Below are 23517 nucleotides of genomic sequence, written 5' to 3'. Positions count from 1 at the left end.
CTCCTCAATTTGGTCCTATGGAACTTGACGTGTAAATAAATAAATAAATACACATAAAAATGCATACACCTGCACAGCTGCAGAGCCCTGTCAGTGTAATTAAGGTATTAACATTTATAATAATTTTTGAGATGGGTATGTATTTCTTTCACTTGTTCTAAACTTTACTAAATTGACAATTTACCACTTACTCCTGAGTGAAATAAAATTATATGTTAACAATCAAGAGTATTAGTTAGAAAAGCTATGAATATAAATCAATAGGGAAAGAGTTAGAAAGCTACAATGAATTTTTTTCGCGTTCAATGTCAATAATGTCTTAATGTACAGTTGGGGGTTCGCTCATTAAAAATTCTTTGAATAGTCACTCATTTGGTGTAGACATTTTAACACAGAAAAGAAACAGAAATAAATATTCAGTTAGCTGATGATACTCACAAGAACTGCTAAAAATTTTAAGCATGTGTATTTCAAAGATGATGATTCCAGTCTGCAACTGTATTTATTTAGTTCTTCTCACAATTATTGTTTTAGGAAGGTGTGTTTCACTTATCTTTATGGCACCAGTTATGAACCTTTCTTTTTTGTTAATGAAATGGTTAATTTGTAGATTTTTGTTTAGTTATTTATTTTTATGTTTAAATTTTGATATAATCTCTTTCAGTGTTCTGTGTTGTCTTTACCTTGTTTTTGTATATTTTTTTAAGTTATTGTCTTAGTTATTATTGTCCCTCCTATCTTGTCTGTTTATTGAGAGTATCTTTTATACAGCTGCTATTGCTGAGGAGGTTGCCATGGTCAACTAATATGACGTCACAGTGTCATCTGCTCAGGTTTGATCTCACTTGAGCATGTTACAAAATTTTGCTACTGCATTCAGTGATGCCTTGCATTTGTTTGTGGTTAAGGCTCTAATACAAATAGTATTTTTTATCATAGATTAGTTAACCTGGACTACAGATTGAAACCAGTGTGTAGAAGTACTAATTATTGCCATCGTTTGTCCAGTCACATGTTTATAAAATTGTACAGCTGTGCTGGAATATGTTGTAGCTCTTAGGAGATGACGTGGAAGTAGATGCTGGCTTATAAATTGGAGACAATGTTTGAAGATTTATTATGACAATTGCAGATGAAATCAGTTTGATGTGCGAGCTTCTGAATTTACCCTAGTCAGGATCTTATGTACCTCTAGGTAGTTGGTTATAAGGCATATCCACTAAAATGCAAATCATCCTTCCCACAATTCTCATCCTCCACATCTCTGCAAGCTAGTTTATAAAAGTAGCAATGCAAGTGTTAGAGAGAATGCTATGAAAAATGATAAAATATAAATGGAGACTGTATGAATGGACAAAATTATTAAAAAGGTCCAAAAGATAAAATGGCAGATCTTGGAAAATAAAATTTTCGACTACATGTCCAAATAAGAGCAATTTCATTACACTAAGTTTGTGTCATTATTATTTTTCTACTGTCTACTGTCTACTGTCTACTGTCTACTGTAAAGTGCTTACGGTGGTGATACAGTTCCATATGATACTAAATAATCCATCTCATTGTAGGAGTAGAACGCTAAAAAACCAGAGTTTCATTATGAAACTTCCTGGCAGATTAAAACTGTTTGCCGGACCGAGACTCGAACTCTGGAACTTTGCCTTTCCCGGGCAAGTGCTCTATCAACTGAGCTACCCATGCATGACTCACGCCCCGCCCTCACAACTTTACTTCTGCCAGTAGGAGACGAGATACTGGCAGAAGTAAAGTTGTGAGGGCGGGGCATGAGTCGTGCTTGGGTAGCTCAGTTGGTAGAGCACTTGCCCGCGAAAGGCAAAGTTCCCGAGTTCGAGTCTCAGTCCGGCACACAGTTTTAATCTGCCAGGTAGTTTCATATCAGTGCACACTCCTTTGCAGAGTGAAAATCTCATTCCAGAGTTTCATTAGTTCTTCATAAACAATATTTGAGATAATTTAAGGGTGTTTGGTAGATATACAAACTCTTTCTTAGGTTTGTTGTGAGATTTTGATAAGATAGAGGGGGACATTTGCATGATGAGTGTCTGTGACTAGTTGTTGGGCTTGTAGAACAAGAAACATCAGCTTCACGCTGCCACATCTGTCTGAACAGTAGTGCCAATGCTCTCAAGAAGACCATAGCAAATGCACTGCTTCACATATTCAACTTTTGTTTACGGAATGCCATGATATCTGATATAGGCATATCTAACAGATACTTATAGAATGAAATGACACATTATATCACAGACTGAACGGAACATAAGAGGGTTGAATGAAAAGTAATGCATCCACCTTCGTTAATTTGGTTTGGATGGGAATATTTTAATAAATCGAATGCAGAAATAATCCTTAGAATCTGATCTTTAATTACCAATATTCACTTTGCCACATAATCACCAGCCTATTGGATACATTTCTGCCAACGATGAAACAGGTTTTCTAAAGCTGTTACGGAAGAAGTCAACACTCTGTTTCTGCAACCACAGTCTCACAGTTCTCTCAATGTCTTCATCAGAAGTATAATGATGTTCTTGCAGCTTGTTTTTCATTATCGGGAACAGATCTAAGTCAGATGGTGCTAAATCTGGACTGTGTGCAGGATGCCGTATGGTACTGAGATTCAGTCTCTGAAGTTCTGTTGTGGTGGCATGTGAAGTGTATGGTTTGGCATTGTCATGCTGCAGGAAAACATTTCCTTTTTCCTTTCAGACCCTTGTTAGCCGTCGTTTCAGAGTTCACAGCATTGTGATGTAATGCTCTGAATTTATTGTTGTTCCATGATCAAGGAAATCAACATGGGTAACACCATCTGCATCCCAGAACACTGTGGCCATGTTTTTCAAGCTGAGAGCTGCGTGTTGAATTTCTTTTTCTGGGGTGAGTCTTTGTGTTGATATTCTACAGACTGACGTTTCATTCTGTGATGAATCTCCTTTGGGGTGACACCTTCTGCTGTCAAGAATTAAATGACTGCACATTGACTGACCATCTGTGCTGGGTTCCATACTTTACACTGTAACAACACAACTGTTCAATTCTAAGGCTTCCCGCCAACTGGAGCTGAAGAGAAGAGTCTACGGAACAAGCCAGTACCTGCTGCATACAAATGCTGTCAACTGTTGAAGAGTTATGAAGGTGGACACATTACTTTTTAGTCGACCCTTGTACATTATTTACATTATTCGTAACACACGTACTACATTTGAAAAATTAGCTCATAACAGTAATTTTGTCATTTTGGGTGTTTCCAATAGCTGTATGAAAGGTAGGTGTGTATGGTGGTGTGGGGGGATTTTTTGGGGGGGGGGGGGGGGGGCAGCATGCTTGCGTGCTTTGTTGTTGTTTTTTACTGACGTTCACATTCCAGCCTTTGGTGAAATGTTAGAAATTGTTTCGTAGCTAGTCATCAATCATCTTATGATTACCTTGGAAATTTCTTAATATTTCTCATTCTTTACTTTCTTAAAAACAGATTATATATGTATTATTTTACCTTCAGTTTCTTTGTGAATATCTCTAACTTGCATTTTACTCCTGAACCTTCATCAGAATACAATGTGACTCTCATAAAAATGAAGCCAACACACACAATATTTCTTGCTCCATTAGATTAAAAATTCTTCCTTTGGCTCTATATGTGGACTTTGCTTGAATCTCATAGTTGCAACTGTATGATAATCCCCATGCTGTCTTCATATCTGTTATCTATTCCCATCTCCCATTTTTGCAGAGTTCTGTGAATTATGGGGAGAGCTACTCACATTTTCTAACTAGCAGTGCTACTTCAGATTCGTGGATCGTATCTGTCATTACTGATATATATATCAAGATTTTGTAGGAGAGCTAAAGTCTCTTTTAATGAAAAAACTGTAGCAGAAATGTGTTGCCTGAAGAGGGCTCTAGAACTTCCTAATGCATGAAGCAAAAGGACCATGAGAACTGTGTATGAAGAATAAGCTACATCAACCCATTTCCTCAGATGTGCCATTTTTGTTGCCATTTTGAAGATATGTTATGAATCAGTGAAACTAATAGTTTGTGTCAAGTTTTGTCTTAATACACTGAGTTTCAGTGCAATTAATTTACATTGTTGGCACTGTAAGTTTTGTTTTATGCAATGTTAACAAGTGGGTCAAATATAAGACTTTTTCAAAAAACCAATGAACTAAATAAAAAACAAAGATTACTTATATTTCCATACAATGTTCAAATTTGGAAGTATATTAACAGTCCTTTTTTATCAAACTAGTTATATTTACAGCCATTTGTACGTGACTGCTCTCTGTGTGCTTATTTATTTATTTATTCTCTTTTGCCTCACATTTAAAAAACCAAAATAAATAAAGTGTCTCTGCATGTTAACTATGGACTGTAAGAGGGGTGTTTTAAGCTTCTGAAACACATTTCTTCCAGTTTAGTATCTTTAATAGAACAATATTAGAATTTGAATTGTCATAATGAGGAAATAAATTTTGGGTCGGTTGTTGTTATCTTTTGTTGTGATAGGTAATATGTTCCGCCCCACAGGAAACTTCACTGTTACTTCTTCGTGTAAGTTATCAGTCAGAAAAACAACTCTATATTCAAACAAGAGCTATCACTAGCACTTTATTACCTGGTAAACTTGTTTCTGTTTGACAGGGGCAGACACTACTTCATAGCTCTGTTTTTGGCCTCTTCGTGTGGTTCTGTGTTGTAATGTTTGACAATGTTCCAGTTTAGTACAAAATATTCATATCCACTCCTTTTGTTCCTCATCAAATGCATGATCCATTCACCACATGTGTGTGATGTCTTTTGAATCCACTTGCTGAGATGTACACTGAGTGAGAATAAAGACAAAAATTCAGGTTTATATTTGACCCACTACCATATGTTTAATTAACATCAAATTTTAAAATGCAAACATGTGGTTGGTTTAATATTTAATTTTAGTGTATGAATGGAACTTTTGTAAATAATTTAGATAGATGTGATTTCTTTGTAGAAAAATGTTGCGTGAAGTTTCGAATGAATGTAATGTTTCAGTTTTGCTTGTCTCTTATCATCATTCTCATTTCTAGTCATGCTAATTTATGTTTCTATTTCTCTAGGAAACATGTATGGTGGTGTAGCAACACCTCTAGCTCTTGTGCACCAGATGCATCAGGGAGGATCAGGAGATTCTGGCAGCCGAGCTGGGAAACCACCAAGTCACAGAGTCGGAGGCAATGCCAGTGAAGGGTATTCAATGAGGAGTGCTCCACGTTTGCCACCCTTGCGAGAATCAGGATCTGGATGTGGACCGGGAGCTGGTGGAGAATGTGAACCCCTTCTTCCACCTTCTGCTGGAGCACCTCACAAGATAGTGCCACGACAAGGGAAGAAATCTAGGAACAATAATTTGGATGATGATAGCAATTTGCCTCCACCTCCACTACCTCCCCATAACAAAAATTTCCAGCAGTCGGGCACGTCTTCCACAAAAGTTTCACAGCGGTCTGCAGAGGTCACAAAATATGCTCCACCATGGCCACGTGGTGCAAGCGGTAATGGTGATGGAGGAATTGTGGTACGCCATGGACCTGTAACAAATGGTTCTGGTGGAGTAAGTGGTGCAGTGGTGCGTGCAGCAAATCCACCACATCCGACAAGGGACTCGAATGGAGCTGAACTCAAGCCATACTTAAAACCACTTCCAAAACCTCCAATGAAAGATATCTCTGCCGGCAGACATCGGGGTCGTACTGTAATTCCACCCCCACCACCTCCTCACCATCAGTTTCGATACAGAATGGAAGAACCAGCTGCAAGAACAAAATTACGCAATAATCCACTTCAGAGACATTACTCAGATGAAAGTTTACAGGGTGCCAGTTCCTTTGGTTTATATTTCTCGAGTCCCCATCAGCAACAACATCGCATCCATTCTTCAGCAGATGAAATAAGCTCACTGAACCATTCTCCTAGCATTAGTTCATCAGATGAAAGTTATAGTCGAACTACAGATGCTGATGCTTCTCCTTCTCCATCACCGCCTCTTCATGCAGAAGTTTCTGTCCAGCAGTGGTTGTATCCATCAGACATTCAAGTTGATCCTTCTTCTTCCCTAGAGAATTCCCCAAGAGCCTCAGTAGATTATATACCTGGTCAGTGCTTCCTACCTAGTAGTTCTGCTGTTGTAGGTGGAAATCATAATAATAACCCTGTGTCTGGAAAGATTCCTAGTGCTCCCCCACTACACGATATTCCTCTCACACAGAACCTCTCATCCTCTCGCAGCTTCTCTCCATCAAGTCACCATCAAGGTAGCAAGTCCAGCAGGAATAATTCTTCAAATAATGGAGGGTCCTCCACCAGCAAGAGAGACTGGAGTCTGTCACCAGGTCGTCATCGACTTGACAATGGCAGCTCTACCAGTAACTCTAGAAGAAGTAATAAATCGTCTGTTGCAACCAATACAGATAATCTTCCCCCCGCTACATTGTTGGCTTTAGCTGCAACTACAAACACCATGGATTCATCAGCCTGTTGCAGTCCCCTTCCATCAGCAGCAGATGGTCAAGAGTCGTACCGTGGTGACAGCTGTGGCAGTTTTGAGTACATCGGACACCGTGGCCAACGTTATCCGGTGCGGGACAAAGTTGTGCCTCACAATGTACTGCAGAGTTCTGGAAGCAGTGGTCAGGCTGTCCGTAGTGCAGTGAAAAGTGCAAAACAAGTCCATAGTTTAGACAAAAAGCTAAGTGCTTTAAGCAATAGTAAAAGTGATAGTGCATCAGTGCAACGAGATGAAAACTTTTTTTGTAAAAACATTGCATCTCATTTAAGACAGTCACCTATTGTGGAGAACTCTGATATTAAGGAGTCCATGACTGGTTTTACAGACGATGTGGATGATGATGATGACAATGTTTCACACATCACATCTGCCAGTGAAAAATCATCGAAAAAGGATGGTTCTAGTCAAACTGACAGGAAGGATGTGGGTCACAAAATTGCTCGTCATCATAGTGCATCTTCTGGAGGTGCTAAGAAAGGTGATTCACATTCACCAATATCTTCAGTGCCTCCAAGCAGTGGGAAGTTCCCTTCAGTGCCTCCCATTTCTAAGTACCATCACAGTGGTGCGGACATTGTTAATAAGATACCAAACTTTGAGCGTGAAATTCAGAAGCTATTAGAGGACCAAAATCTTTTGAAGAATATACCTCCTAAACCAGAGAAAAGTCACCAAAATAAAGAAATAATATCACTAGAGGAGTTAAAGAATGTCAATCAGGTTTTAGCTGAATTGGGCCAGTCAACTTACCTGGAGAGGGATGCCATGGTTTTAGGAAGGTATGTAATAAACCAGGCAGATGTTAGCATTTGTAATAATAACAATCTCAGTGGTCAACCTCCAAGAGAACAAGTGGGTTTAGCTGCCATACAAGAACTTGCAAGAAGGCAGCAGGATGAACTGAATAATATCACAGATTCTAATGACAATGCATGTAGTTGTCGTGTAGATTGTAAGTTTGAGGATGAAAGAATGCCCACAAAAAGAACAAGCAGCAAGGAAGGTTCACTTAAAAGGGGAAGAAACATTATCCCAATGACTGAAAGTGAGATTAATCAGGAATCTCAAAAAATCCAGCGCCATGTGCCTGTTTCTGTGTCCCCAATACAAACTGGTTGCAAATATCCACTGACAGCTCCAGGTGATAATTTCAGCAGTTGCAGTCAGCTGGTCAGTAAGGATAATAACCAGGGGGTTCATCGTTGTTCCAGTTCCAGGTAGGCCCCCATTTAATCAGAAACGAAAGTGTAATCTTTTGTCTTGACCAATACTAACAGCCAAATATTGAGGCATGTTATTGCTTTTCTATTTTAATTTCTTTAACTTCATCTTTGTGGAAGTTTACTAGTATATATTCATTTTACTAAAATACTAACATAAATAGCACCAGCACAACCAGAAGTAATGCAGCACAAATGCAGTTTTATACAAAAAGCACTGATTATGTATTTCTAATGAAATTTCTCTAGTGAATTTAACAAAAGTTAAAAGTAAATTTCGTGAGGAGTAAGTGAGTAATACTTGAGTCTTACATATGACTTATCAATGAGAAAACATTGGCATTGTTTGAGTTCACAAGACAATAATCCTCTCATTCTTAAATTACCATACTGATGAAAAATATCAAAAGTAGTTTACAGACTGGAGCCTGTAAATCTTGAAAAGGCTAAAGGAAAGAGCTTATGCAAATAACAGCACTTACTTGTTTGAAACTATAGATAATTTGGAAATAGCTGCGCAGTAAATTAGTAAAATGGGTGGTACTTGGACTAGAAATTGGAGAGAAAAAAGCATGTAGTAGCTAAAAGTGCAGTCCCTCTTCTCTGTGTGTATAGTGTATATCTCAAAGCATGAATTGTAGCTGTCTTTCTCTTTGATAGCTATTTGTATACTTCTGATTCTTCTACTTTCTCTGTGACTGCCTATGTACAAACTTCTATATTTATAAGCTTCACAGGAATTCTAAATCATATTAAATAGAATAATTAATAGTGTTGTCTGTGGGAAATATGGCTCAAGCTCATGCGCTTGCCAGAAGTATTACTGTGTGTCAACTTGACACAGTTGGTAAGGTCCCATATGCCATACAAATAAAACATGTGGAAGCATGGAAGACTCCTTAATTATCAACACAGAGACAATAAGTTCTGTAAACAGTCATTTTTATTTTAAAACTTCATTAATCATTTCAGAGTGTTGTTCCTTCATCACAATGTGGATTGAGTTACTTGTGCTACACAATACATTTCACTTAGTTTCAAAAAAATCTTTTACCAACATGCAGACAAACTTTCAGGCACCATAAACTGATTTTCAGAACTGTGTTTTGTATTATGTCCCCAAATTTATTGAAAGTGATGTGTGTGTGTAATAGTACTGATGTCTTAAAAATACTTCCACATGCTACCCGTGAAATCAGCATAAAAGTAAAGGTTTTCATGTTGTATTAACCTATGTTACACTTTGATGAGACCAACTCTGGAAAAACAGTGCAGATCAAACGTGAACATTACGAGCCACACTCGTGGGAAAGAAAGTTGGGCCAACCTATTTTGTTTGCATTGGATATGGCGCTGTTCAATGCGTGTATTATCCAAAAAACACCCAGCCAGAGAAAGTAAATATATGTTCATTACTGAATAAATACAGCAGAGATAATATTAAAACAAAATCTCCAGTTGCCAGACTATGAAAAGTATGGAAAACCATCACTAAGTGAAACACTTCTTCGACTCCAAGCACAGTTTTGTGCCCATTGCTGAACACATATCAATCTAATACCTAAAAAAGATTTTAAAAAATAAAAATGGGGATTTGCAAGTTTGCATGAAACACAAAGTAGGAAGTGAAACAACATGTGGATGCATGGAGTGTAGAGTGGCGTTACATCCACCACAATGCTTTCAAAATGACCATGCAATGCAGAACTTCTAAATTTTAGAGCTATATGCATTTTTCTATCAGAAATTCATTCAAGAGTAGCATTTTTTCTCGTAGCTACATTTTTTGTTGACAATATCTATGTTTAGGCATCGTGGTGTTACATTCCTTCTAAAGTCACACTTGATGTTCTATTAAAATATTATTTATGTGTATAAATTTACATTTATATTTTGAAATGTTGTTTGATAATTAAACAACAAAAATATATAAAAAAGGGACAAGAATTAAATTAGCATTAACATCTACAAGAACAATATAATAGAGGGAAACATTCCACGTGGGAAAAATTATATATAAAAACAAAGATGAGGTGACTTACCGAACGAAAGCGTTGGCAGGTCGATAGACACACAAACAAACACAAACATACACACAAAATTCAAGCTTTCGCAACAAACTGTTGCCTCATCAGGAAAGAGGGAAGGAGAGGGTTCGTCTTTCCCTCTCCTTCCCTCTTTCCTGATGAGGCAACAGTTTGTTGCGAAAGCTTGAATTTTGTGTGTATGTTTGTGTTTGTTTGTGTGTCTGTCGACCTGCCAGCACTTTCATTTGGTAAGTCACTTCATCTTTGTTTTTAGATATATTTTTCCTATGTGGAATGTTTCCCTCTAATATATATATATATATATATATATATATATATATATATATATATAATAGAGGGAAACATTCCACGTGGGAAAAATATATCTAAAAAGAAAGATGATGAAACTTACCAAACAAAAGCGCTGGCAGGTCGATAGACACACAAACAAACACAAACATACACACAAAATTCTAGCTTTCGCAACCAATGGTTGCCTCGTCAGGAAAGAGGGAAGGAGAAGGAAAAACAAAAGGATATGGGTTTTAAGGGAGAGGGTAAGGAGTCATTCCAATCCCGGGAGCGGAAAGACTTACCTTAGGGGGAAAAAAGGACAGGTATACACTCGCACACACACACATATCCATCCACACATACACAGACACAAGCAGACATTTGTAAAGGCAAAGAGTTTGGGCAGAGATGTCAGTCGGGGCGGATGTACAGAGGCAAAGATGAAGTTGAAAGACAGGTGGGGTATGAGCGGCGGCAAATTGAAATTAGAAATTAGCGGAGATTGAGGCCTGGCGGATAGCGAGAAGAAAGGATATGCTGAAGGGCAAGTTCCCATCTCCGGAGTTCTGACAGGTTGGTGTTAGTGGGAAGTATCCAGATAACCCGGACGGTGTAACACTGTGCCAAGATGTGCTGGCCGTGCACCAAGGCATGTTTAGCCACAGGGTGATCCTCATTACCAACAAACACTGTCTGCCTGTGTCCATTCATGCGAATGGACAGTTTGTTGCTGGTCATTCCCACATAGAACGCTTCACAGTGTAGGCAGGTCAGTTGGTAAATCACGTGGGTGCTTTCACACGTGGCTCTGCCTTTGATCGTGTACACCTTCCGGGTTACAGGACTGGAATAGGTGGTGGTGGGAGGGTGCATGGGACAGGTTTTACACCGGGGGCGGTTACAGGGGTAGGAGCCAGAGGGTAGGGAAGGTGGTTTGGGGATTTCATAGGGATGAACTAAGAGGTTGCGAAGGTTAGGTGGACGGCGGAAAGACACTCTTGGTGGAGTGGGGAGGATTTCATGAAGGATGGATCTCATTTCAGGGCAGGATTTGAGGAAGTCGTATCCCTGCTGGAGAGCCACATTCAGAATCTGATCCAGTCCCGGAAAGTATCCTGTCACAAGTGGGGCACTTTTGGGGTTCTTCTGTGGAAGGTTCCGGGTTTGAGGAGATGAGGATGTGGCTCTGGTTATTTGCTTCTGTACCAGGTCGGGAGGGTAGTTACGGGATGCAAAAGCTGTTTTTAGGTTGTTGGTGTAATGGTTCAAGGATTCCGGACTGGAGCAGATTCGTTTGCCACGAAGACCTAGGCTGTAGGGAAGGGACCGTTTGATGTGGAATGGGTGGCAGCTGTCATAATGGAGGTACTGTTGCTTGTTGGTGGGTTTAATGTGGACGGACGTGTGAAGCTGGCCATTGGACAGGTGGAGGTCAACGTCAAGGAAAGTGGCATGGGATTTGGAGTAGGACCAAGTGAATCTGATGGAACCAAAGGAGTTGAGGTTGGAGAGGAAATTCTGGAGTTCTTCTTCACTGTGAGTCCAGATCACGAAAATGTCATCAATAAATCTGTACCAAACTTCGGGTTGGCAGGCCTGGGTAACCAGGAAGGCTTCCTCTAAGCGACCCATGAATAGGTTGGCATACGAGGGGGCCATCCTGGTACCCATGGCTGTTCCCTTTAATTGTTGGTATGTCTGGCCTTCAAAAGTGAAGAAGTTGTGGGTCAGGATGAAGCTGGCTAAGGTAATGAGGAAAGAGGTTTTAGGTAGGGCGGCAGGTGATCGGCGTGAAAGGAAGTGCTCCATCGCAGCGAGGCCCTGGATATGCGGAATATTTGTGTATAAGGAAGTGGCATCAATGGTTACAAGGATGGTTTCCGGGGGTAACAGACTGGGTAGGGATTCCAGGCGTTTGAGAAAGTGGTTGGTGTCTTTGATGAAGGATGGGAGACTGCATGTAATGGGTTGAAGGTGTTGATCTACGTAGGCAGAGATGCGTTCGGTGGGGGCTTGGTAACCAGCTACAATGGGACGGCCGGGATGATTGGGTTTGTGAATTTTGGGAAGAAGGTAGAAGGTAGGGGTGCGGGGTGTTGGTGGGGTCAGGAGGTTGATGGAGTCGGGTGAAAGGTTTTGTAGGGGGCCTAAGGTTCTGAGGATTCCTTGAAGCTCCGCCTGGACATCAGGAATGGGATTGCCTTGGCAAACTTTGTAAGTAGTGTTGTCTGAAAGCTGACGCAGTCCCTCAGCCACATACTCCCGGCGATCAAGTACCACAGTTGTGGAACCCTTGTCCGCCGGAAGAATGACGATGGATCGGTCAGCCTTCAGATCACGGATAGCCTGGGCTTCAGCAGTGGTGATGTTAGGAGTAGGATTAAGGTTTTTTAAGAAGGATTGAGAGGCAAGGCTGGAAGTCAGAAATTCCTGGAAGGTTAGGAGAGGGTGATTTTGAGGAAGAGGAGGTGGGTCCCGCTGTGACGGAGGACGGAACTGTTCCAGGCATGGTTCAATTTGGATAGTGTCATGGGGAGTTGGATCATTAGGAGTAGGATTAGGATCATTTTTCTTCGTGGCAAAGTGATATTTCCAGCAGAGAGTACGGGTGTAGGACAGTAAATCTTTGACGAGGGCTGTTTGGTTAAATCTGGGAGTGGGGCTGAAGGTGAGGCCTTTGGATAGGACAGAGGTTTCGGATTGGGAGAGAGGTTTGGAGGAAAGGTTAACAACTGAATTGGGGTGTTGTGGTTCCAGATTGCGTTGATTGGAATTTTGAGGTTTTGGAGGGAGTGGAGCTGGAAGTGGGAGATTGAGTAGATGGGAGAGACTGGGTTTGTGTGCAATGAGAGGAGGTTGAGGTTTGCTGGAAAGGTTGTGAAGGGTGAGTGAGTTGCCTTTCCGGAGGTGGGAAACCAGGAGATTGGATAGTTTTTTAAGGTGGAGGGTGGCATGCTGCTCTAATTTGCGGTTGGCCTGTAGGAGGATGCTCTGAACAACAGGTGTGGATGTGGGAGAGGAAAGATTGAGGATTTTTATAAAGGATAGGAGTTGATGGGCGTGTTGATTGGCTGAGTGGATGTGTAGGTGAAGGATTAGGTGGGTGAGGGCAATGGATTGTTTGGTTTGGAACTGGTATAGGGACTGATGGAAAGAAGGGTTGCAGCCAGAGATGGGAACTTTAAGTGTGAGGCCTTTGGGGGTGATGCCAAATGTCAGACAAGCCTGAGAAAATAAAATATGGGAGTGTAATCTGGCTAGGGCGAAGGCATGTTTGCGGAGGGAATGTAAATAAAACTTAATGGGGTCGTTGTGAAGGTGTTGTGAGGGTGACATGGTACTAGAAGGTGGAAAGTGGAACACGAGGCTGAAATGAAAATGAAAATAAATATGAAAAAATATATGGGGAGAGATAAAGGTAAAATTAGAAAGCAAATGGAGATCTGGTGTGAAAAAAAGGCGAAAAAGGGTTGGTTAGGGCTGGGCTATGTTGATCCTGTGGTGAACTTGTGTAGGTAGATAATGATGTGCATAAAGGTTAGGTGGTTGTGTCGCCGCCAAAACACGTTAAAGGGTGGAGAAATTCGGGAAAATTTCGAAAAAACTACGTGAGGATGTATTAAAAGGAGTGGTTTGGTGGTGGCAGATTATGGAAATGAAGCTAACAATTGTTTGATGAAGAAATAATGACGTTAAAACCTGTGGGAAGCGGCTAAAAATGATCGGTGATGTGAGAAAAACGGAAATGGAAACAAAGCAAAAGATATTAAAACTGCCGAAAGGGTTGTTTAATAGCTAAAAGGAACTGTTTGTGGACTGGAAACGGTGGATTTTATAGCAGCAAAGCGGAAAAAAAAAATTTTTTTTTTTTTTTTTTTTTTTTTTTTTTTTTTTTTTTTTTTTTTTTTTGGTTATGGTTTCGAAGTGATTTACGTATTATTACGTATTATTGAGTGTATATCGACGGGATAAAATTGTATACTGGATTACGGTAAAAAAGGAGAAGGTGAATAGAAAGTGAAACTGCTGGCAAAAACAGAAGGAGGAAATAAGACGACAGAAAAGACTTCGAAATGTAACAGTGACAATAACAATAACGATAACAATAACAAACGTGATTGTTGGCTTCAAATTAATGATATGAATATAATAGAGGGAAACATTCCACGTGGGAAAAATATATCTAAAAAGAAAGATGATGAAACTTACCAAACAAAAGCGCTGGCAGGTCGATAGACACACAAACAAACACAAACATACACACAAAATTCTAGCTTTCGCAACCAATGGTTGCCTCGTCAGGAAAGAGGGAAGGAGAAGGAAAAACAAAAGGATATGGGTTTTAAGGGAGAGGGTAAGGAGTCATTCCAATCCCGGGAGCGGAAAGACTTACCTTAGGGGGAAAAAAGGACAGGTATACACTCGCACACACACACATATCCATCCACACATACACAGACACAAGCAGACATTTGTAAAGGCAAAGAGTTTGGGCAGAGATGTCAGTCGGGGCGGATGTACAGAGGCAAAGATGAAGTTGAAAGACAGGTGGGGTATGAGCGGCGGCAAATTGAAATTAGAAATTAGCGGAGATTGAGGCCTGGCGGATAGCGAGAAGAAAGGATATGCTGAAGGGCAAGTTCCCATCTCCGGAGTTCTGACAGGTTGGTGTTAGTGGGAAGTATCCAGATAACCCGGACGGTGTAACACTGTGCCAAGATGTGCTGGCCGTGCACCAAGGCATGTTTAGCCACAGGGTGATCCTCATTACCAACAAACACTGTCTGCCTGTGTCCATTCATGCGAATGGACAGTTTGTTGCTGGTCATTCCCACATAGAACGCTTCACAGTGTAGGCAGGTCAGTTGGTAAATCACGTGGGTGCTTTCACACGTGGCTCTGCCTTTGATCGTGTACACCTTCCGGGTTACAGGACTGGAATAGGTGGTGGTGGGAGGGTGCATGGGACAGGTTTTACACCGGGGGCGGTTACAGGGGTAGGAGCCAGAGGGTAGGGAAGGTGGTTTGGGGATTTCATAGGGATGAACTAAGAGGTTGCGAAGGTTAGGTGGACGGCGGAAAGACACTCTTGGTGGAGTGGGGAGGATTTCATGAAGGATGGATCTCATTTCAGGGCAGGATTTGAGGAAGTCGTATCCCTGCTGGAGAGCCACATTCAGAATCTGATCCAGTCCCGGAAAGTATCCCGTCACAAGTGGGGCACTTTTGGGGTTCTTCTGTGGAAGGTTCCGGGTTTGAGGAGATGAGGATGTGGCTCTGGTTATTTGCTTCTGTACCAGGTCGGGAGGGTAGTTACGGGATGCAAAAGCTGTTTTCAGGTTGTTGGTGTAATGGTTCAAGGATTCCGGACTGGAGCAGATTCGTTTGCCACGAAGACCAAGGCTGTAGGGAAGGGACCGTTTGATGTGGAATGGGTGGCAGCTGTCATAATGGAGGTACTGTTGCTTGTTGGTGGGTTTAATGTGGACGGACGTGTGAAGCTGGCCATTGGACAGGTGGAGGTCAACGTCAAGGAAAGTGGCATGGGATTTGGAGTAGGACCAGGTGAATCTGATGGAACCAAAGGAGTTAAGGTTGGAGAGGAAATTCTGGAGTTCTTCTTCACTGTGAGTCCAGATCACGAAAATGTCATCAATAAATCTGTACCAAACTTCGGGTTGGCAGGCCTGGGTAACCAGGAAGGCTTCCTCTAAGCGACCCATGAATAGGTTGGCATACGAGGGGGCCATCCTGGTACCCATGGCTGTTCCCTTTAATTGTTGGTATGTCTGGCCTTCAAAAGTGAAGAAGTTGTGGGTCAGGATGAAGCTGGCTAAGGTAATGAGGAAAGAGGTTTTAGGTAGGGCGGCAGGTGATCGGCGTGAAAGGAAGTGCTCCATCGCAGCGAGGCCCTGGACATGCGGAATATTTGTGTATAAGGAAGTGGCATCAATGGTTACAAGGATGGTTTCCGGGGGTAACAGACTGGGTAGGGATTCCAGGCGTTTGAGAAAGTGGTTGGTGTCTTTGATGAAGGATGGGAGACTGCATGTAATGGGTTGAAGGTGTTGATCTACGTAGGCAGAGATGCGTTCGGTGGGGGCTTGGTAACCAGCTACAATGGGACGGCCGGGATGATTGGGTTTGTGAATTTTGGGAAGAAGGTAGAAGGTAGGGGTGCGGGGTGTTGGTGGGGTCAGGAGATTGATGGAGTCGGGTGAAAGGTTTTGTAGGGGGCCTAAGGTTCTGAGGATTCCTTGAAGCTCCGCCTGGACATCAGGAATGGGATTGCCTTGGCAAACTTTGTAAGTAGTGTTGTCTGAAAGCTGACGCAGTCCCTCAGCCACATACTCCCGACGATCAAGTACCACAGTTGTGGAACCCTTGTCCGCCGGAAGAATGACGATGGATCGGTCAGCCTTCAGATCACGGATAGCCTGGGCTTCAGCAGTGGTGATGTTGGGAGTAGGATTAAGGTTTTTTAAGAAGGATTGAGAGGCAAGGCTGGAAGTCAGAAATTCCTGGAAGGTTAGGAGAGGGTGATTTTGAGGAAGAGGAGGTGGGTCCCGCTGTGACGGAGGACGGAACTGTTCCAGGCATGGTTCAATTTGGATAGTGTCTTGGGGAATTGGATAGTGTCTTTCCCCCTAAGTGTCTTTTCCCCCTAAGGTAAGTCTTTCCGCTCCCGGGATTGGAATGACTCCTTACCCTCTCCCTTAAAACCCATATCCTTTTGTCTTTCCTTCTCCTTCCCTCTTTCCTGACGAGGCAACCATTGGTTGCGAAAGCTAGAATTTTGTGTGTATGTTTGTGTTTGTTTGTGTGTCTATCGACCTGCCAGCGCTTTTGTTTGGTAAGTTTCATCATCTTTCTTTTTAGACATATATATATATATATATATATATATATTCACTTATGAAATTTGTTATTAACAATCCGAACGAATTTATATATAATAGCAGTGTACATGGCTACAACACTAGGAAAAGGATGATCTTCACTACTCAAAGTTAAATCTAACTTTGACTCAGAAGGGGATAAATTATGATTCCCAAAAAAGGCTTTGGTCACTTACCTAATAGCATCAAAAGTCTGACAGATAGCCATATAGCATTTAAAAGGAAATTAAAAGAATTTCTTAATGGCAACTCCTTCTACACACATTAGATGAATTTTTGGATATAGTAAGTGGGTAATTTCCCCAACCCATATAAAAAAATTGAAAATATCAAGTGTCATGTAATATTTCGTGTAATGTAATATTTTGTATAGACACCTTTTATTAACCTGACACGTTCCACATCATTACGAAGTGTCGTATTCATGATCTATGGAACAAGTACTAATCTAACCTAATCTAAGACAAGATTTTAAATATGCCATATGACTTTCTACTGCTTAAAATTCTTCTGTGAGCGCAGCTTTTGAAATTATCAGCAGTATTCAGTCTGTTTTCATCTTGGCCATACAGTGTAGTTATTAATCTGAATGAAAACGGAAGAATTATAAAAAGCTTGAAATGTATTCCTGAAATTTCAGTATTTGAAATTGTTCTTCATCGTCATACATAAATAGTTAGTCATTAAGTTTTAATCAACACCTTGAATAAATTATGTAATCAGTTTTTTGTTGTTTGCAGATACATGTCTCCAGTCATGATCCACACTGAAATCCCCACACCAAAGAACCATAGCACTTCACTAGAGGAGCCAAAACAAAATGCTACATCGCCTTGATAAAGTGAAGTATTGTGTTGTAATTAGTTTTCAGCCACAGCAGAAATGTTGCAGTTCTGTCAGGCAAATCCAGATGGCCAAGGAAGTCATCTGAAATGGCCTGACACAGCTGCTGGAAACAAATTACCCTATGATACTCAGCTTCATCAGTGGCTATGCTATTTTATTTACAGTTTTCCTAGCTGTGTGTTATGGCACTGTGGTACAGGGATTCCATCATGTACCAGAACTGCACACATCTATCTACAAACAAACAAAAATTGAATATGAACATTGTTTTTTCAAGGTTATGATTAAAATGTAATGATTACTCTTCATAGTGAATAATAGTAGTAAGCTCATGCATGTTAATGTAACAAAAAAACGAGTGTGTTTGGTAATAGCAGTGTACCACTTGAGTCACTATTCATATCGCAGGGTAGAAATTATTAGAGTATGAAAAATATGAAATTGAACTTTTATTAATACTGGGATGTCAGGATTATGTAATGATGAGGGAACAAGATGATGTGAAATTTGTGATCATGTGATTTTAGCATCTGCTACACAATGTGACATATGCTGACATGAATTGTTTGCCATCTAGACCAACCTAAGAAAGGAGAGCAGAAACAACTCTATCTTATGACAACGTGGTGTATGAAATGCAGATGAATGCATCTTCCATCTGGTTTTTATTTAGGAACATACAACTTAATTTCAAGAAGTGGCGGCAGAACACACACATAAAAGAGGGTGGTAGTTAGGCAAGCTTTCGAAGCCGGTGGTACCTTCTTCAGGTAGAAGGGGAAGGGAGAGGGGTGAGGGAAGGGGACTGGAGAGGTCAAGGAAGAGGGTTAGATTTCAGGGAAGTCACCCAGAACTGCAGGTCAGAGGAGACTTACCGTACAGGATGAGAAGGAAAGACTGATTGTTGGAGACTACATCAGATGAGATTTGAAAACTTGAGAGCTTAAAGGTTGAAGACAGGGTAATATTGAACACAGGGATTACTACTAAAACATAGTGAAACTAGTTAATAAGAGTGAAAAGCTAAGTGCATTTTATGTAACAGAGGTGGAGGGGGCAATGAAAAATAGATGTGTAAGACAATGAAAGATGTAGAACACTAAAACGGAGTGAAGAAAAGAGTTGTTACTTTGAAGAAATGCTGAGATGGAAGAAATTAATGTAAATGAAGGACAGGTGTTTGATGTTGTAGTGCTAGTTCCTACCTGCAGAGTTCTGAGAAACTGGTGTCTGGGAGAGGAATCCACATGGCATGTGTGGTGAAACAGACACAGAGATCAGATTGTCATGTTATAGAGTATGCTCTGCAAGAGGATATTGCTTGCTGCCAGCACACACACTCTGCTTATGCTCATTCATCTTAATAAATAATTTGGTGGTAGTCCAACCGATGTAAAAGGCTGAACAGTGTTTACATAACAGCTGGTATATGACACATTCTGTTTCACAGGTGGCTCTCCCTTTGTGATATTAAATGTTTTGCCAGTTGCCATCAAGATCCCATCCCTTGATTCAAACTGACCTGCAGTCCCTCCTTAAAACCTCAGGCCCCTCACAAAGGCTAACACTTCAGTCCATGGAATTTCTTACCCCACCCAAACATCATCCTGGCTGTCCTGTAGTTGATGGCTTCAAAATACCCACTGGATTTATATCTGCCTTAGTTGATTAGCACCTGCAACCCATAGTAGAAAGACTCCTCTCCTATACCAAAGATATCAACTATTTCCTAGACTGTCTGAAATCTGTGCCCATCCCACTCTAACCACACACCTTGCTTGTCACCATTGATGCCATCTCCCTCTATACCAACATCCACCACGTACATTGTCTGTCTGCTGCTGAGCATTTCCTCAATCAGTGCGTACCAGATTCCGAACCTATAACATCCTTCCTACTCATCTTAATCAGCTTAATACTTACCAACAACTACTTCACCTTGGAGGGGCAGACTTGCAAACAGATCAGGGTTACGACCATGGGGACCAGGATCACTTCTTCCTGAGAGCCTTTTGATGGGTCACTTGAAGGGGGCTTTCCTGGGATCCATAAGTACCTGATTTGGTTTAGATACATTGATGACATCTTTACTATATTGACTCATGGTGAGACTGACCCATTGATATTCCTGGAATCTCTGAATATCTTCTCCCAATTAAATTTCGCATTGTCCTATTCTGAATCCCATGCCACTTTCCTTGATGTTGATCTTGTCTTCACTGAAGGCCAGCTACACACTTCTGCCCTCATTAAACCTATCAACAAACAACAGTACTTACATTTTGACAGTTTCCATCCTTTCCATGAAAACGTTCTCTCCCATACAGCCTTGGCACTCAAGACAAACGTACTTGTTCGGATGCAGACTCTTTACAGCAGTACACCACCATCCTCACCTCGGCCTTCACTGCACACAATTATCCCACCAGCCTAGTTCAAAAGGAGATTTCCTGGACCATCACATCCAATGGTGGTACTGCTGATCTCTCTAAAAAAAAACAACTTTGGAGCACCCTACTGGTGACTAAATATTATCCTTGTGTGGAATGTGTTAATCAGCTACTGTGACTTCCTAAAATCATGCCCTCAAATGCGATTCAGTCTGTCTCAATTCTCGCCCACCACACCTAGAATAGCTTTTCATCGCCCTCCCAACCTCCACGATACCCTTGGTAGACCGTATGCTTCTTCTGCACCCATCTCCCTACCCTATGGTTCCTACCCCTGTGACTGTACCTGCTGCAAGACTTGCCCTATGCACCCTCCTACTACCTCCTATAACAGCCCTGTAACTGGCAAAACATATACTATCAAACAGAGCTACCAGTGAAATGACACGTCATGTACCAGCTGTTATGTAAACACTGTTCAGCATTTTACATCAGTAGGACTACCACTAAATTATCAATTAGGATGAATGGGCATAGGCAGAGGTTGTACATTGTCAACACATAATATCCTGTTGCAGTTCATGCTCTTCAACATGACAGTCGTGACCTAGGTGCCCATTTCATCACATGCGCCATCGGGATTCTTTCCCCAGACACAATTTTGTCAGAACTCCGCAGCTGGGAACTAGCACTACAACATGTCCTTGATTCTCGCCACACACCTGGCCTTATTTTATGTTAATTTCCTCTGTCTCAGCATCTCTTCATAGTAGCTACTTTTTCTTCACTCTGTTTTAGTTTTCTACATCTTTCACTGTCTTACACATCTATTTTTCACTGCCCCCCCTCCAACATCAGGTATGTACAATGCACTTAGCTTTTCACTTTTATTAAATCATGCATGATGCTTGAGCTATAATCTCTTTCTTTCATGTTACCTTGCCTTCCACCTGTAAGCTCTCAGGTTTTCAAATCTCATCCAATGCAGTCCCCAACAATCAGTCTTTCCTTCTCATCCTGTGTGGTAAGTCTCCCCTGACCTGCAGTTCTAGATGACTTTTCCAGAATCTACCCCTTTTCCTAGACTTCTACAGTCCTTTTTCTTCGCCCTTCTTCCTTCCACTTCAACCCTTCTGCCTGAAGAAGGAGCCACTGGCTCTGAAAGCCTGCGTAATTACAACCGTTTTTTATGTGTGTGCTCTGCCGCCACTTGGTTAGTAGAGTTTTTATCAAGCCAATGAAATTATTTTGTCAAAAACTGATTGTTTTCGCTGTTAATTTCAAGAAGGTTGTTTTCATGTATTGCTGAATGGCCAAAGAAAAATACCAGATGTCTAGATTGACTGTGTCATTGTGTGCTCTCATTTTGTGGTTTGTCTGTGAAGTGGATCACTTCTTTATTGAGTTATTTGTTGACAGCGTGTTGAACTTACATCCATTAGACCTTAATGTAATTTGTTCTTGGTATCTATTCTATAAATAATATCTCTTAGCTTGTAAACACAGGTGGCACAGTATGAATAGTTTAAATGTATAATATAATGTATTAATTAATTGTATAGTTGCAAACACTGATGGCCAAATAAATGTTGTTATTAATTGCATCAGGTTCCAAGTTCTGAAGTAGCAGTTTGGTTGGACTAGATCATGTTCTGATACACCAAACAGATTCTAAAATACCAAGTACTCATAGGTTTCCTGTAATAATATCACTGCATAATGTTTATGGTATTGCTATGGACAAGAACTTAGTACATCAAATTGTGGAAGTTCATGCCCATTCAGTGAAGTATACTAGTGTCCTTGCAATGTCAACAAAGTCATTCTGACTTCTGGCATTCCAACTGCCAAGTGCCCTAAGAATCAGTTTCCCATAACAGTGTATTGCAGCATGTGGCAATTTACTTAGGTCCCATTTGTGTGTGTTTCTTGCATTGTTTACAGGGACTGGACAAAAATTTGGGAAAACCATAAGAAATGCGTTCTTGAAAATAAGTGGAGATGCTAACCAAGCCTGTAGGTGGTGCTGTTGTATTTGACTACAAACAGCACCTGTGCAATCCTGTCACTATATTACAAGTGTCAGTCATGGTCAGAACAATATTCTGTGTAGTTTTGAGTGCATTAGGTCAGAGCTAAATGAACTAGAACATGGGCAAATTGTTGGTGATCCTACGGTGGGTACTTCCATATCAAACGTAACCAAAAGTGTTCTATGTTTCAAAAGGCACTGTGGTGAAGACTTACATGGCATACAGGGAAAGCTGGAAAAACATCATCCACTAAGTAACAACAAGGATGAAAATGTGTTTGTTAATCATGACTCATGGTCACTGAAGGTAATTGTGTGTGTGTGTGTGTGTGTGTGGGGGGGGGGGGGGGGGGGGGGGGGGGAAGATATGAGAATTACAGCTGCAAAAAATAATTGCGTAACTGAATGTCACACTCATACACTCTTTCAGTTACAAAACAACACAAAGGGCACTCCATACACAGGGAAGAGCAGGACAAGCTGGAATTCCAAAACCACTCGTCAGTGGTGAAAATGTCCATAATAAGAAAAATTAGTGCCAAAGCTATAAAGCCTGGACTGTGGAGCAATAAAAGAAAGTCATTCAGTCAGCTGAGTCTTGTCGCACACTGTTTCTGAGTTCTGGCAGAGGTTACGTCTGGCGTATGCCATCCCAAGCGTACAATGCAGAGTGAAACATGGGGGGCGGGGGGTGATAATTTGGACAGCAGTATCTTGGTATTCCATGGGCCCCATAATTACTCTGGAACGTTGCATTACTACCAAGGATTATGTAGCCATTTCAACTGATCAGGTCCATGCATGATACAACATTTGTTCCACAGTGGTGATGATGTGCACCAAGAGGACAGAGCCCCTGACTATACTGCTAGTATCATCCAGGAACTGCTTTTGTGAGCACTTGGAAGAATTGTTGCTTCCTCCTGGCCATCACAATCACAAGATCTCAGTATTATTTAGCCTTTGTGGTCTACTTTGGAGAGAAGGGTGCACGATTACTATCCACCTCCTCCATCATTACCTGAACTTGTGGCTATTTTGCTGGAAGAATAATTTAAGACAGTGCAAGACTTGTATTTGTCATTCTGAGATGTCTGGAAGCTGTTTTGAATGCCACCCATTTTCCTACACCATATTGTGCATAGAAATGTGTTATGTTTTTGGTGTTTTCATGTTTTTGTTCACCCCCAGTATGTTAGGTACTAGGATCAGTTAGTTATATTTTTACATTCAGTGAGATAATCAGCTAT

The 23517-nt window shown here is 41.1% G+C and overlaps 1 protein-coding gene across 1 annotated transcript in view; it reads left to right on the top strand.

Annotated features, from left to right (window-relative positions):
* The window catches only part of LOC126475054 (Ca(2+)/calmodulin-responsive adenylate cyclase), a 375710-nt gene that overhangs the window by 304453 nt on the left and 47740 nt on the right, over positions 1 to 23517 (top strand). The window contains exon 22 of the mRNA XM_050102605.1: positions 5112 to 7776. Coding sequence (XP_049958562.1) covers positions 5112 to 7776 — 2665 coding nt within the window. The remainder of the gene's footprint in view (positions 1 to 5111; positions 7777 to 23517) is intronic.

Source organism: Schistocerca serialis, chromosome 4 (assembly GCF_023864345.2).
Source record: "Schistocerca serialis cubense isolate TAMUIC-IGC-003099 chromosome 4, iqSchSeri2.2, whole genome shotgun sequence".
Lineage (NCBI taxonomy): Eukaryota > Metazoa > Arthropoda > Insecta > Orthoptera > Acrididae > Schistocerca > Schistocerca serialis.
Note: the sequence above shows the minus strand (reverse complement) of the source record. Positions and strands in the feature narration are given on the sequence as shown.